The sequence below is a fragment of the Enoplosus armatus genome, chromosome 14, assembly GCF_043641665.1.
Source record: "Enoplosus armatus isolate fEnoArm2 chromosome 14, fEnoArm2.hap1, whole genome shotgun sequence".
NCBI classification, from domain to species: Eukaryota; Metazoa; Chordata; class Actinopteri; order Centrarchiformes; family Enoplosidae; genus Enoplosus; species Enoplosus armatus.
In genome coordinates this window covers 21,910,899-21,925,870 of record NC_092193.1, presented here as the reverse complement: position 1 = coordinate 21,925,870, position 14,972 = coordinate 21,910,899, and the positions used below count along the sequence as shown (strand labels likewise).

The window sequence follows — 14,972 nt, the reverse complement described above, 5'->3', positions numbered from 1 at the left end:
CAGGGAAAACAACCCGTGAACCCTGCTCGCGTTTTTAAATCGATGATACAAGACGCGTCTTTTTCTGAAAGTTTGGGATGTAACCCTCTGCGGTTATGGCGAGAGAGGCTAAGTCCCGCCCCTTCGCACGTCGAGAAAGCCGCAGTTTGTTGTAAAACTGTACAAGACTAGATTAAAAAGACTACACACACACACACACACACACTAAGGTCTCGGAGGTGACGTTAGCTAGCTGACATTACACTCGTTTAACACTCACCGGTTTTGAATTTCATTTTCATTGAAAATAAAGTCATTTTTTGCTGGGGTTTGTACCAAACAAGCATGTTCCCTTACATCTGGAGAATAGGATCTGTAGGCCGGGCCATCTCGGTGAGACCACAATGCTTCATTTACAAAATGCCATGTTGTTGACACATTTGAGCTTCACCAAAAGCTTGCAGCGATCCTGCGACTCGGCCATGTCGCAAAAGTCGATAACAATTCCAGTCACTGTTCAGTCCTGCCCAACGGTGCCATGGATCACGATCTCAACTTACATCGGTGTCTGTCCAAGAAGAACGCATGGGGGAAAAAAAGCTGGAGTTGAAGCTGCGGGACGCCCCAGGTTACGGGTTATATATTATTGCCGTTTGCTTTGCTTCACGAACGATCCTCGGCCAAGAAATCATGTGCTCACAGGGAGCAGAGTAACCTTTCATTATGGCCTTTGGTCACCCTATGAGAGTTACTTGTGGAATTTACATTATTAGCTACGGTTGTAATCTGCCACCACAAAACAAACACGACGGACATTAGCGGCTAGTAAATGAGAGGCCTGCCACCTGCACGTTTTGTACACTGGCCTTTGCTACTACTAAAAAAAAAGAGGAGAGATGAATCCTGGTATTTTGCAAACCTGGAACCAGATGCACAATGGAACAGGCAATCCCAACCCAACTGTTCAGTTCAGCTCAGCGCACAAAGAGTTGCTTTTTTTTTTTTTTTAAAAACACCAACATGCGACTATGCATTTGGGCTATATGGGGACGATAATGTGCTCTACTAACTTCCGATCAAATAGAATGAACATTTGTGTGTGCTGTGTAGTCTCAGCGTGTGTGTGTGTGTGTGTGTGTGTGTGTGTGTGTTGCCCTCTGCAGTACTGTGTGCCTGGATCTCTCTCTCTCCTTCTCTGTGCCTCTCTCCTGCTTGCTCGCTTGCTCCCTCTCTCCCCCTACATCTCTCGCCCCCTCTCTGTCCCTGGGGCCCTTCTCCTTTCATCTTCACGCCAAGAGCAATCACCATCTCCGTGGTAACGGCTGGTCATGTGACCTGCACCTGTTCCTCTGGCTGGTTGCCACACGCTGGAGCCATCTGGCCCCCCACACACACACATATACACACTCACACACACACTTCTTCACTTGGCTACCTTCTACCCTCTTACTCCTAGCTTCTTCGTGGCCTCACTTCTTTTCACAAACCCTTTATCACCTCCCCAACTCTTTATGCTCGGCTGAAATAAAATGCTGCGAGTACGCTGCCGATCAGAAATGTTCAGCGCTGCAAGCCCCACCCCCAAGGTTCTTGTACTTTTGTGAAGGGGGGGGGGGGGGGGGGTAATAGACCCTCCTCCCAAAGGTACCTAGTCCCTGGGGAAAGTTCCTGCGGTAAAAACACAGCTATTCACCCATGTTGGTGCACACATTTCAGACTAAAGACCAGTTAATTGGAGACGCTTGGCCTATTGGGAAAAAGCTGGTTTTTGAAGCGAAACACTTCGGTAGCTCGACAGCGTCCGATGTTCTTACGCTGGGTCCACTACCCTGGCGTATGTTGGCGGGTCACCCGTGTGCTTATTTTACATTCATTTGAAGCCAAACGGCGCCCCCGGCTGATTCGACACCAGCGTATATCGGGATCAAGTCGACGCAGACAGACAGACGGACAGTTTGTGACTGTCAGAGCAGAAACGTTACTGGTCAAGTTTTACGAAACATTAAAAAAATGGAAGCGTCCCCAAACAGCAGCAAGTTTGATGCTTAAACATGCAGAGTGTGAAGCAGCTTTTTCTGACCTGCATTTACCACTTCTCTGGCAGAATGATTCAACTAGGAATGATAGCCATCTTAATCATAATGTATTGCTTTTTAAGTAGCAGGGGTATGACAAAACCCATGCAGAAATGCAGAAAATGGTATTCAAATCCTTTTTTTCCCTGGGGGAGGACGACACCCTGCTTTATTGTGTGCCCCCCCCCCCCCCCCCCACCACACAAACTAATGTTCCTCCATTGAGCTAAGTGCGTGGCCAGAGAGATAGAACACATTTCAAAAAAGGATATCTTAAAAAAAAAAAAAAGCTACTAAACTCTATTTTCCAAAAATATTAAATTCTTAAACACTGTGCCAATTCACACACACCGAAAGCAATGATTTCACATCAATTCGCTGTCAAAATGGCCGCTTGTGGGCGTATTGAGGGTGGTCCCAGGAGAGAAACATCAGTAGCAAATATCGGATCAAGTTCATGGTTTATTAATCAAAGTAACATGTGGGTTTTTACTGGGCTACGGTTTTTGATTAGCTAAACTAAGCACTTTATTAAACCCAATTTGAAATCTACAGCTGTGTACAAATGTGTGTCGAAAGCCCTTCTCGGGCGGACGTGCTTTGGATGGTGTAAAATAAAAGCTGCGCACTTCAGCTGGAAGAAAATTCTCGAGGAAACACTGAAATATGGGGAGGGAAAGGAGTAAGACAAAAACAGGGAGAGGGTGGGGTGCAAGGGACACCTGCTGCCGTGATGAGTCATATCACTGAACCCCCATGCACCCGCTCCACCCATGGTGACAAAAAACCAACGCCAGTGGCTCAATGGCAAAAACACACACATTCTGTGTGTGTTTAAAAAGTGCTGTATTTGCACACACTTCTGCAGACCCGCACAAAGCAAGGTGCCTGCATGCATGTCTGACTTCTTTGTGTGTATTGCAAACAAATTACACACACACGCGCACGCACGCACACAGTGAGGGAAGGGTGTGGCAGCTGAGAGCTGGGTTATTTATAGATGTACTTCCTCTGAGAGAGGCAGACAGAGAGAGGGAGCGTGAGCGAGAAAGCAAAGGAAAACAAGGATAGAGAGAGAAAGCAAGGTCAAAGGAGAGGAGTGAGCTGGCTAGACAAGTAAACCACCTGATTCTCTCTGTATCGCTCACACACTCACACACACACACACACACACACACACAACTTCCTAGGCAGCTGAAACTAACAGTGGTGAATGCATTTGAGATGACCACTTATCGTCTATTCATTAAGATTAAGCCGGCCTGCACTGTTCTCGCCACTGACGTATTGGGGGCGCATTTTCAATTCTTAGTCAAGACGCATGCTGCTGGAGTCGGGGGAACTTCCTCGTTCCCGTGAGCGCAGCATCTCCAGCGTCAATCGATCATAGAGACATACGCGCGTCGTAATCATCCAAATCAGTGCCGACAGCAACTGCGAGCAGCTAGCCCACAGCCAGGCATGCGGCAACTTTGTGCTTTACAGCTCCCAAAGCATGATGGGGAAACATGGGGGCAAAATCTCTATGACGCGACTTGCGTTGACAATGGCACGGACCTATACATTAAAAAAAAAAAAGGAAGCTCAAACTGAAAAACAGCCTGTGCTCACAGGGTTAACAGTGCGGCCCAACATCCTGGTTACCCAAATGAAGTGACGGCTTCGGCCCGCTCTGCAGTGGTTTGTTCATACAGAGATGCAAATACACGGAGCATAAAGACAACATACTGCAGCCTGGTATGGGCCACATGAAAAACTCTTTCAAGTGCTTTGGGGCTTTTTTTCTCCCCCCCCCCCACCCACCCACAAGAAGAAATCTCACACAAATCCCCCAAAAATGCAGTGGAACATATGTGCTAGTGGCCCTCGAAGAGGTGTTCCTCCACACCAAGTAAAACGTTTGTCGAAGCGCATTTTAAAGCTTTAACGCCTTTACAAAGAAAAGGAAATCAAGCATGTATTCAACAGTTGACTGTATAAAGAACTTCTAATGTATTGAAGTGAAAAACAAAGACCTATAGACATACTGTACGACTTTCCCTATGGGGAATGAACCATGAAAAGGAAGAGGCTGAACATCATGAGAGCCATGCCAAACTTAATTCAACAATATGGACACTTTAAATCAGAAAGAGGGAAGATGGGGAGGGTGAAAAGATGGATGGAAACTAGGATGGGGCGACATGTTGAAATTTTCCAACCAACTTTGGATTACTGATACATTTGCACAGGGGTGGGGGGACTCCACACTTGGTCTGTTTGAATAAATTTGCCTTCACCTTATCCTCCTACAGCCAAGGTCTTCAACATGAAAATCTAAATTTTACTGAAACATTACAGCCTATAGGCTACTCTCCCAGATGTGCCCAGCATCCAAAGGTTATAGGACTTAGGAGCTGATCAGGAGTTTATTCAAGTTGTTTGTGCAGTGCTAAAAACTTTGATATTATTTATCTTAATTTAACCTCTTTTGTTGTCGTTGAAAAACGCAGCATTCCAAGACTGTACATTGTCAGATTCAGACCCTGTTATAGTTGTTGATCGTTTTTTTGAAATGTGTGTGGAATAAATGACTTCTTTCTAACAACACATTGCTTTGTCATATTTTCAAATCTCCTCTCAAAACATACTTGCCACCTGGAACAACTTTTCCAGAGGACACTTTTTGTCCCTCGAGACCTTTGCAATAAGCTGTAAAGACGACACTATTTGAAGAAGAGTCCGATGCAGTCTCCAAATGAACAAACAAGGAGGTGCATAATATGGCCCAACTCCCACCGCCAGTTCCTAGGTCGTGCACGCTTTGAATTGAGCTTTCCGGGGTCATTATTTACAGGCATTAGCAAAAATAACATGACAAAAATCGCCAAAAAACTAACAACCAGCGATGGACATGGCCAATGTATTTGTGCACTCACCCTAACCCTAAAGGATGCGATCCTCTTCAGCAGGAAGAGGTGGGATCGGTGGGAGGGGAAAGGAGAAGAAAGAATGAAAGAGAAGATAGTAGGGTGATTGTAGTGGTCCACCATTTTAGAGTAGCAGTGAATGGCCGGCAGCCATTATTATGCTAAATTAACCTGGGAGCTCCAGGCCGCCACTCAAGATGGAGGAAAGGCTGACAACAGATAACAGCTAGTTTACCAACACACACACACATACAGGGCTGAGAATGGACTCCCCCACCCCCACATTTCCTCTGCCCTCTCTCACTCACACACACACACACACAGTTGGGGCTGTGGAGTGGTCAGCAGCATGGCCTTCATTATCATTAGACGCCATTTTCTGCCACAAAGATTACCAACAACCCCTCCCCCAACACACACAAAACGCCTGCCCCCTCACTGCCTCACACACTCACTCCAGGACCCCCCCCCCCCGGCCGCCCCCATCCCCCGACCCGACTCTTTTCCAGTGGCCGATGCATGCATAAGTGCACACACACACACACACCTCCACCAGCACTGACCCTGTTGCTTTGGCCCTCCCTCTTCCTCGGGATAAAAGGGGCCGAGAGGAAAGAGAGGGAGGGGAGAGTGACTGAGGGCTGGGACGGGGGGGGGGGGACACATTCCTCAGTCGGATCAAATTTCCACCTTCACAATGAAACCACCTCTGACTCCCTCGTGCACAAAATGCTCTGACACAGCGCGAGGGACCAAGTGAGAGAGCATCCACATCAGGAGACTGCACCCTGCGAGTCAGGAAAATTGCAGGACTTGGACAAGATACGACCAACGAACCAAAGCGGATTTTGACAAACACTGAGAAGCGCTGGAAGTTCGATCTAGCTAGTCTACATCCTGCCCAGGACGTCCAAACTCAACCGATCGCGCTCCTGGCATGGTTACATGCTTGGTGTGGAAAACAAACACCTTGTCTTCCATTTAGATGTTTTTCTTTAACCGCCGACATTTTCATAGGATAAAGCTGGCAATATTCTGTATTTTCCTTTTTTACAAATCCCATGAAAAGACTGAAACCAACAATGAATTTATCCTAATAACAAGCGTGTGAGTGTTATCAAAGCTTGATATATCTTCGTCCTCTGAGCCACAGAGCTCCACTGTTGTCGACAAACTATCAAAAACACACTGATGAGCCACAGTGACGCACCGGGTGGCAAGTCCCTTCATTACTATGAACACACACACACACACACACACACACACAGTTAAGTTTATTTTGACTCAATCCCACACACAACAAACTGCTGTCCCAAATACTTGCTACAGCACCAAATGTGGATCAATCCGCCGCTGAAAATAGTCCCCAACAAACGCCCTATTTCCTCCTGTATGAGTAAGGTTTTAGGAACAGTTGGTCACTCTTTGAATTGATCTTGACTCGAGGCCCACTTAGTAGCTTTTTCCTGACTTTCAACCACTTCTCATGGTCTTCATCAGCACACGGAGTTGGGTACCACAGACAGGTTAGGGAAGTCGTTCAAGACATTGTTGATTTTGGTCTTTTCATGGGATTTGTTGACAAAAAGAAAAATATACAATCACAGCAGCCTCGTCATTTAAATCCAGACTATGTAACTTGTTCCTGCAAATTCCACTGCTGAACATTTTAGCATGTGCCATTTTTCCGTAATTACCAATTAACAGTGGCTGCTGTTTAGTAAAAGTTACATCGCCTCGCGTTAAAGAGAAAATGAATAGAGGGTCGCCAACAGAAAACCAAAGAAATAAAATGTCACAGTACAGGACACATTGGATTTGTCGATCTGGCACTTGGTCGCCGAGTTTTGGTCGCCAAGTGCACCACTTGGATCATGTACAAAAAACTGTACATTGTGAAATAGACGGTCAACATATTTCCTCAGTTGTTTTCCATCCGCTGGTATTCACAGGTTACCAGCTGACCTGCCTGTACCCTTGTTTGATTCATTTCCGTTTATGTGGAACGGAAGGCATCACACTTGCATTTGGCGGTTAATGGGAACAAATGCATGTTTAGGACTTCTCGAACACTCCCGAGTATCAAATCTTCTAAACAACAAGTAGCTGGTAGTTTGCACATGTCTAGCTAGCTTTCTACACTGGTACTTCAGGAACAACAAAGCACACACAGTGACTAATGTAATGCTGCTCCTACCTGGTTTTCTTGGGGGTCTTGGTCTTGGGCGTGGAACTCTTTGATTTCTTCTCCTTGGGCTCCTTGGGTTCTTTGGGGGTCTTGGGTGTTTTGGGCGTCTTCGGGGTCTTGGGCTCTTTGGGCTCCTTGCCCTCCGCCTTCTCCTTTGGTTTCTTTTTACGCTTTTTCTTATCCTCCACTAGTGGTGAACTTCCCTCTACAATTCCTGTGCCAGTAACCTGTTCACCCGCATCACTTCCTGTTCCAGGAAATTCGGACTTTACGTCGTCCTCGCCTTCTCTTGCTGCCTTCTTCCCTCCCTCTTCTTCCTCTCCGCCCGCTGCTTTTGCTTTCTTCTTCCTCTTCTTTTTTGGCTTGGTCTCCTGGTCGCTGGGCTGCTCTGTGCTGATAGGTTGGCTGGGGGCACCGGCACCGACCGTCGGCCTGTCAGGAACCACCGTTGAGGCATCACCTGACTGGTCAGTGGGGGAATGCTGGGGGGACAGAGAAGTTCATTTGAGTTTTTCAGCAACTTTAAGCTATGCTTAAAAACATGATATACAGAACAAACTAAGTAAATTAAATGCGAATAACCCATTTAAAGCATTTCTCACAAAATAAACAGTAGTGTGCATGTCAAGATGCGGCCAGGGTTCCACAGTTTTCTGCTCCTTCTACCATAGAGTGAATATCAGCTTGTTTTGTCCAAATCAGAGTCCAAAACCCAAAAGATAGATATATTGTTTACTCAAACTTGTTGATGATTCATTTTATGTCGACTGACTGACAAATGTATTGTTTCAGCTCGAAACTAAAAATCACATCACATAGGGATCAGTCTGTGCCATGAAATGTGTGTGTTTTGCTTCAGCCGTGCCAGCCCATCAGTCAATGCTTCTATATTTTCTGCAGGGTGGGAGCTGAATTTGTCAATAATGGCGGACTAAAGAGCGGCGGGGGAAGAGGGGATTCATCCATGCATGTACATAGCTGCCACCTCCTCCATTCTTCTTCCTCCTCTCGACTCCCTGTTGCTACAGCACCCTCCCCCTTCCTGCCTCCTCCTCCTCCTCCTCCTCCGGCAGGCTAACCTTAGTAAACAAACCAACTGACACCTCATTTTTCCTCCTGCTTTGCTCTCCTGCAGACTAAATCCTCTCTCCCTTCACCTCCTCCTCATTGCTCCCAAGTAAGCTTTCTGTGACAGGCAACTGGTTACCAGCTGTTGGGAGCCTCTCCAGCTGCCTCTCCTCCCCTCTCCCTCTCTTCCATCCCTCCCTCCCTCCCTCTTTCTCCCTCTCTCTCCAGCTGCTCAGGGTCCCAGTAGCAGATGGGAAATCAAGCATCATGACACGAATAAATTATCTCCATACTTCAAAAAGGCGCAGCGAGGGAGTATGTGTGTGTGTCATACGAGAGCGAGAGAGGGTATGCCTTTGAGAGTGTGTGTGTGTGTGCATGTGTAACGCACATGTGCATAACTGTGTGTGTGTGTGTGTGTCAAAGTGTGTCAACGAGGTGCGTGTGTGAGCATCAGCAAGTTTATAGCAAAATGCCACGACAGCAGCTCCCCTCTGTGCGCACACACACACACACACACACACACACACACACACACACACACACTTAGCATAGCTTGGTCGTGCTCACATGGCAGTGGAAAGAGTTGGGGTGCAACCACTGAAAGTCCACTTCCATCAGGAGAATGCTAATGTGCGCGCACACACACACACACACAGACTTTCACACCAAACTACTGCAAGGTCACGCACCACACAAACCTCTGCACACATGCACACAAACACCTGCTGACACACACATAAACTGAGCCATTTAGACACACAAATAGGGGGAAGGGGAGGGGGGGGGGGGCTATGGGAGAGAGAGATAGAGAGACAATAACAGAGTGAAAGAGAGAGAGAGACAGAGAGGGGTGGGGGAGCGGGGGTGCCGTGCCAAGAGATAAATCTGTCCTCCTGCCAAGCTTCCCAGATAATCAATCACACGAATGACAATGGAGACACACACACAGTATATACACAAACAAACACACACACACACACGCTCCAGTCCTGCGTCAGGTTTGGTGCTCTGCAAGGTGAATTTAGCTTGCTGGTGTGCTTTTGTTATACTGGTTTGAATCCAGTTCTCCATCAAGAATGGATAAACCACCGCTCTCCACTGAAGCACCATCATCACCATCCACTTCCAGAAACGGGCTGTAATACCATCCCCGATAACTGAATTTAATAAAATAAAAAAAATAAATAAAAAAAGGATCCATAAAGAACTCAATGTGGTCGCTCACGCCAACAGAATGGCTGCATGGCTAACGTGACAGGACGCCGAAGAGATGAACAGGTCTGACTTTCATCTCTCAGAGGACAAGAGGGGAGGAGGAAGGAGCGAGCGCGAGGAGGAAGGAGAGTGGAGAGGGGGTTGAGGAGCGAGGGACAGCTGGAAGAACGGTGAGACGAAGGGTTAAATCTACCAGGCAGAAACACTTAAGACTCCCAAAGGATGGAGTGAAAGGAAATCCTGTTCTCATCGTTCAGCCTCTCCCCTTACTCTGTCCGTCCGTCCACCCACTCCACCCTACACCCCTACACCTATTCAACACTGACAGATGCTACCGTCACACTGGAGGTGAAGACCCGTGCAACACGGCCAGTCCTCTTTGCTTCGGCCTCTGGCCTGTATTTGTTTTGCCACTTCCCATCACGTGCGCACTCCAGCCAAGGGCCATGATTCTTATCAAATCCTGATGTTTCTTGCATTGCAGGGAAAATGCAGGTGTGGCTGTGTTTCCCATTCCTCCCGCTGAACATACAGTTATGACATAGCAGGCTAGCTAGCTAATTCTTGTCTTATTTGTGGTCTGACAAAAAGTAAATTCATCAAATTCAGTGCCCCATGTCGCCATTTTCCAAGCTACTGTAGCTGTCACGTTTTGCGGGACCCGAGTGGGACTGCTATGGGAGCACAGCAGTCAAGGTTTTTGTCACACAGATGTGGTCATGGTTTCGTCTAAAAAGGGGGTTGGGGGGAAAAAAAACACAAACGATACACGTCCCTTGCCCCATCTATTCTGGCATTGCCATGGCATGTGTGCAAAAAAGGCACAGGACGTTGATCTCAATGATAAAACATCCAATAGTCATTCACAGTTATGCACAAAAGGAGGCGCCTCCTCTCTGTTCAGACAGTGAAGCAGCAGTTGCAAGCTCTTCAGGCAGGTGAGGTGGGCTTCCACTAAGAATCACTCGAAACCATCAGCTTACGGAGGGCTAGCAAGGTCGCCACGCTAACGCTTGCTTTTAAAAAGGGGATGATTAGATATGTCATCTTTCAGAAAGAGGATGCAGCCGAACTGATTTGTGGCGGCTTTCATGTAATCTGCTGTTGGGCGCGCCCATCTCAACAACATTTCTATACATCTGTATTGATGGCCACACTTGAACTTGAAAACACAGCTCGAGAGGAGAGGACGGGCAAACAAGTTGCACTCGTGTTTTGAATATGTTGACGGACATTTGTTTGAAACACGTTCTTGTTAAAAAGGACACCAAGCATTCTGTCAACCAGTGAAGAACAATTTCCATTTGTTGATGCACGCAGACAAGGAGAGACGACGAAACATTATAGAAGCGTTTCCTCGAAGTTGCAGAGCCACGGATGGATGGTATAGCAGCTTGCTGACAGCGTGCATGAGCGGGGGAGGGGCAAGACAGGCATGTTATGTGTCAACTTGAGTGCTGCACGCAACACAGTGTGTGAGTGTGTGTGTGTGTGTGTGATGTAGAATAAAGGTCACAGCACAGCACTCAGTCAGAGCTGTGACCTTGAGCTGCTGACGAAGGCACACGCGTGTGCGTGCATGTGTAATAACCATGCTTAGTGAACAGATGGAGCTTAGAGTACCAGACATACAGTCATCATGACTGACTGACCAGCTCGGTGTGTGTGTGTGTCTCTTTCTAACAAGTGCATTGTGAGGCACAGAGAGAACTCCCTTCCTGTGCCGCAGACACACACACACCACTCTGAGTACTCCTCTAGCTAGGCTATCCTATTTCCCCGGGCACATTTGCCATCCCATTCCAGACCGCACTATCCCAAGCCACACTGTCGGCATGTGTGTGTGTGTGTGTGTGTGTGTATAATGACGGGGGCTGCCGGGCCTGCAGCTAGAGTCAGGGCGGCGCATGCAGCTCGCCCAGGCGAGGGAGCAGGGCTCACCAGTCAACCTGGCATCTAGGTCAGGAGTGCTGGATAAATTAAGTGTGATGGCTGAAATGTCAACCACAAAACGCAGCGATGCAGGCCTGGTGGTGGTGGTGGTGGTGGTGGGGGGTAGTAAGCGAGGAGAGGGGAGTAGTGTGAATGAGAATGAAAGGGAAAAAGGGGGACTAGATCTGTGTGTGTGTGTGTGTGTGGCCACAGGGCTGCTATTGTGCGTGAATGGGTCAGTGGAGAAAGGGGGCTTTGAGCAACAAAACAAGCTAATGGAAGCCGAGGGCACGTGACGCAGGCAGCGGCGACAGTGTACGCTGTCACACTCGCACACAAACATGGAGGCTGCCATTGAGAACTGCTAACCTCTTCCCACCAGCCCTCCTTCTCATCTCCTTTGCTAGAGATTCTGGATTTCCTCTCTCTCTCTCTCTCGATCTTGTTTTCCCCACTTCTTTCCTCTTAGTGTTCTACCCCTCCCCCAATCTCTTAATCACCCCCCCACATACACAGCTTTTTTTCCCCTTCTCGCTGTCTCTCTCTCCCAAACTGTCTCTCTCTCCCAAACTGTCTCTCTCTTCTAAACTGTCTCTCTCTTTGCACATCCGACTACACAACATTATCTTAGAGATGACACCCCTGAAATGGATAAGACAAACAGTGAGACAGACAGGCAGAAAGAAAGCGGAAAGAGAGGAGACGGGGAGGAGGGACAGGAAGGGAGGTTTCCTCTACAGAGGAGAGGGAGATGTGGGAGCAAGAGGAAGGAGAGATTATGCTGGTGGCGCCTCTGTGTGTGTGTGCGTGTATGAGTATGTATTGCACACGTGTCTCAGGATATGCAGCTCACAGGAAACAAACAGCAACCCCCCCCCCCCCCCCCCACCCCACACACACACACGGAAACACAACCACATAGCAGATGACACAAAAGGCAAAAAACACACACACACTGATATCAAGACACACACCCAAAACCCCACTGAACCAGTGCCCAATGCACCGCTGTGTTCTCAAATGTCATGTGCACACACATTTATGCACACACACACACACCACACACTTCCCTTGCACTCCAAACACACACATATCCCCACCCACATGAAAAATAAACATTCACATGAAATACACCCACACATGAAAACAAATGCACATAGTCTTGATCCCTCTCTCTCTCTCACACACACACACTGTTGCTGCCACATCAAAGAGTTCGTTTGACGAAGACTCACCTGTACGTGAGGCACTTTCTGTGGGGTAAGAGGGGGTGAGGAGAGCGGGTGGGTGGCGGGAGGCGCCCATGGGTGGGAGGCCTGATTGGGAGGAGGGGGCGCGCTCTGCAGGTGTTGGGGGTGGGGGGGCAGGTGCGTGTGCTGCGGCTGAGCGCTCTGGGCTTGCAGTGCTAAGCCCTGGTTTGGGGCCGGAACTCCATGCTGACTGACAGGTGAACCCTGGAAATCTGTGGGAGCCGGCTGCAGGGGCTGACCCATTCGGGAGGCCTGCTGCTGGGCCTGGAGCAGACGCTGGTCTCCCCCCTGGCTGACTGGAGCTTCATGAGGCCCTGGGAGTAGACACAGGGAGAGGAATACAGTATCATCACTGAGTGTATCGCTGCATGATGCCAACAACACTGTGTTTTACCTCCCGTCCATCACCAAGATGCTGAAAATGAGCCAATACTTCCTGTGTTGGTGTTTCATTCTCCAAAACAATGTATAAACTAACGTAATAGACACACTAGCTGGCTGCAGTAAGTCAGTTCCAATAAAGCAACCAAACGTGAAACAAATGAAAAAGCAACTTGGGACAGCAGTAACTGTCCTGTGCTTACCTTGCTGTTGCTGGGGTCTATTTGGACCCATTTGTGGACCACGCTGCGGTCCCATGCTGGGATACATCTGCCCTGCATTGGGGGGCATGCTGTGGGCCTGCTGGTGTTGGGGGTGTGGGGTAGACACGGGGGTTTGGGGAGTTCTCTGAGGATGGGCCATAGCATTGGGCGGAGACTGCAGGGCTGTGTACCCTGCAACCTCTGGGGGTCCAGCTAGTCCTGCGCTAGGGGGTCTGCCCTGTTGCGGAGGTGGTGTTGGGGTTCCCAAAACCCGCATGGGGGACATGGATGAGGAAGAGGGGTAAGATCCCTGAGCTGGGGGGGCAAGGTGGGATTGGGGCTGGGATTGGGGCTGGGGCAGATTCTGGGGGTGGTTTAGGGGGTGCATAGGCTGGCCCTGCTGCCCTGCCTGCTGCTGCATCGGGGCAGAATGGGTCTGGGGTTGGTGTGGTGTTCCAGGGGGGTATCTCTGCCCCTGTTGCCCGGCTGCTGGGCCTGATCCCTGGTTGAACCTCTGGCCAAGCTGCCCTGGTCCCATGGCCTGGCTGGTGTTAGCACTGACGTTAGCATTAGCACCCTGGCCCATCCCAGTTCCCATGGCTCCATACTGAGCCTGATAGCCAGGGTACTGGCCACCCCCAAACCCCCCCATGCCCTGTTGGTGCTGGTGGGGGTGTGGAGGCTGTCGGGAGGGGGAGGGGGGGTATCGGGGTGTGTGGCCCATGTTGGGATAGCCCTGGGGTTGTGGTTGGGGGTGTCTCATCTGGGCCCCCCCCATTCCAACATGTCCCAGGTAGTGAGATGGGTCCTGAGCAGGAGGGGGTGCCATGCTCTGCGGAGGGTAGTGTTGGTTAATGCGAGCTGCATTAGGTGTAGGTGGGCCTTGCATCCCACCATAGTTGCCTTGAGACATCTGGTAGCCTCCCATCTGGTTGGGGCCACCCCCGGTTTGTGTCGGGGGCTGCTGATAAGCTGATCTGCTCTGCTGCTGCCCCCAAACTCCACCCGCACCTCCTCCTCCCCCAGCATCACCCGGGTACCCATGGTGTGGGTTGCTAGAGTTAGCGGGGTTATTATGGTAGTGGGAAGCCATGCCATTCATGTTCGTGTTCATGTTTGGCGGCCCCTGGCTGGGACCATTTTGGGCCATCATTCGTCCTCCTGGGGCACCAGGTTGATCGTAGCCTGTGTAGGGGCTGTGGTCATACATTTGCCCCAACTTAGGCTGCCCTGGGCTGGGTCCAGCGCCGTGGATCATCCCCTGGTGGTAACCCCTGTTTCCCTGGTGCTCATGGTTCAGAGAAGGATTAGTCTGCTGGGCTAGAGGGTTGGACTGGGCAGGGGTAGGCTGCTGAGGAAAGCAGTCTCCTAAACCATCTAATCCATCTGAGAACAGCCCTGCATCGTCCCCGAATAAACTCAACATCCCTGGGTCCGCCATGGCTGGGTGGGGGGCCCACAGTTGGAGGGGACTGGATGGAAGGAGGTGTGTTGTGCAGTGAGGAGCTAATCAGCTAGCTGCTAATTTGGAGCTTGCTACTCCATGGTCCTCATTAAGGTTCCTGGAGAGACAGACAGAGGGAGAGGAGGATACAGAACAGAGAGGAGGCAAGAAAGACATTGGTATTAGAGCAGGTACACGTAAGACCAAAAGGTGTGCTTCATATGAAGCGCTGCTTTGAAAGCTGGACTGTGTTGAATGGAGCTCCTTGAACATGTCAAACTTCCTGCAGTTGTCCAGGTCTGCTCATTCATTACACAACTTCTGT

General features: G+C 49.3%; 1 protein-coding gene across 1 annotated transcript in view; it reads right to left on the bottom strand.

The window, feature by feature from the left end:
- chd7 (chromodomain helicase DNA binding protein 7) overlaps positions 1-14,972 on the bottom strand; it is a 58,299-nt gene that overhangs the window by 29,159 nt on the left and 14,168 nt on the right. Inside the window, exons 2-4 of the mRNA XM_070919648.1 lie at positions 13,204-14,765; positions 12,605-12,933; positions 7,161-7,633 (exon numbers count right to left, since the gene is read on the bottom strand). Coding sequence (XP_070775749.1) covers positions 7,161-7,633; positions 12,605-12,933; positions 13,204-14,644 — 2,243 coding nt within the window. The 5' untranslated portion in view covers positions 14,645-14,765. The remainder of the gene's footprint in view (positions 1-7,160; positions 7,634-12,604; positions 12,934-13,203; positions 14,766-14,972) is intronic.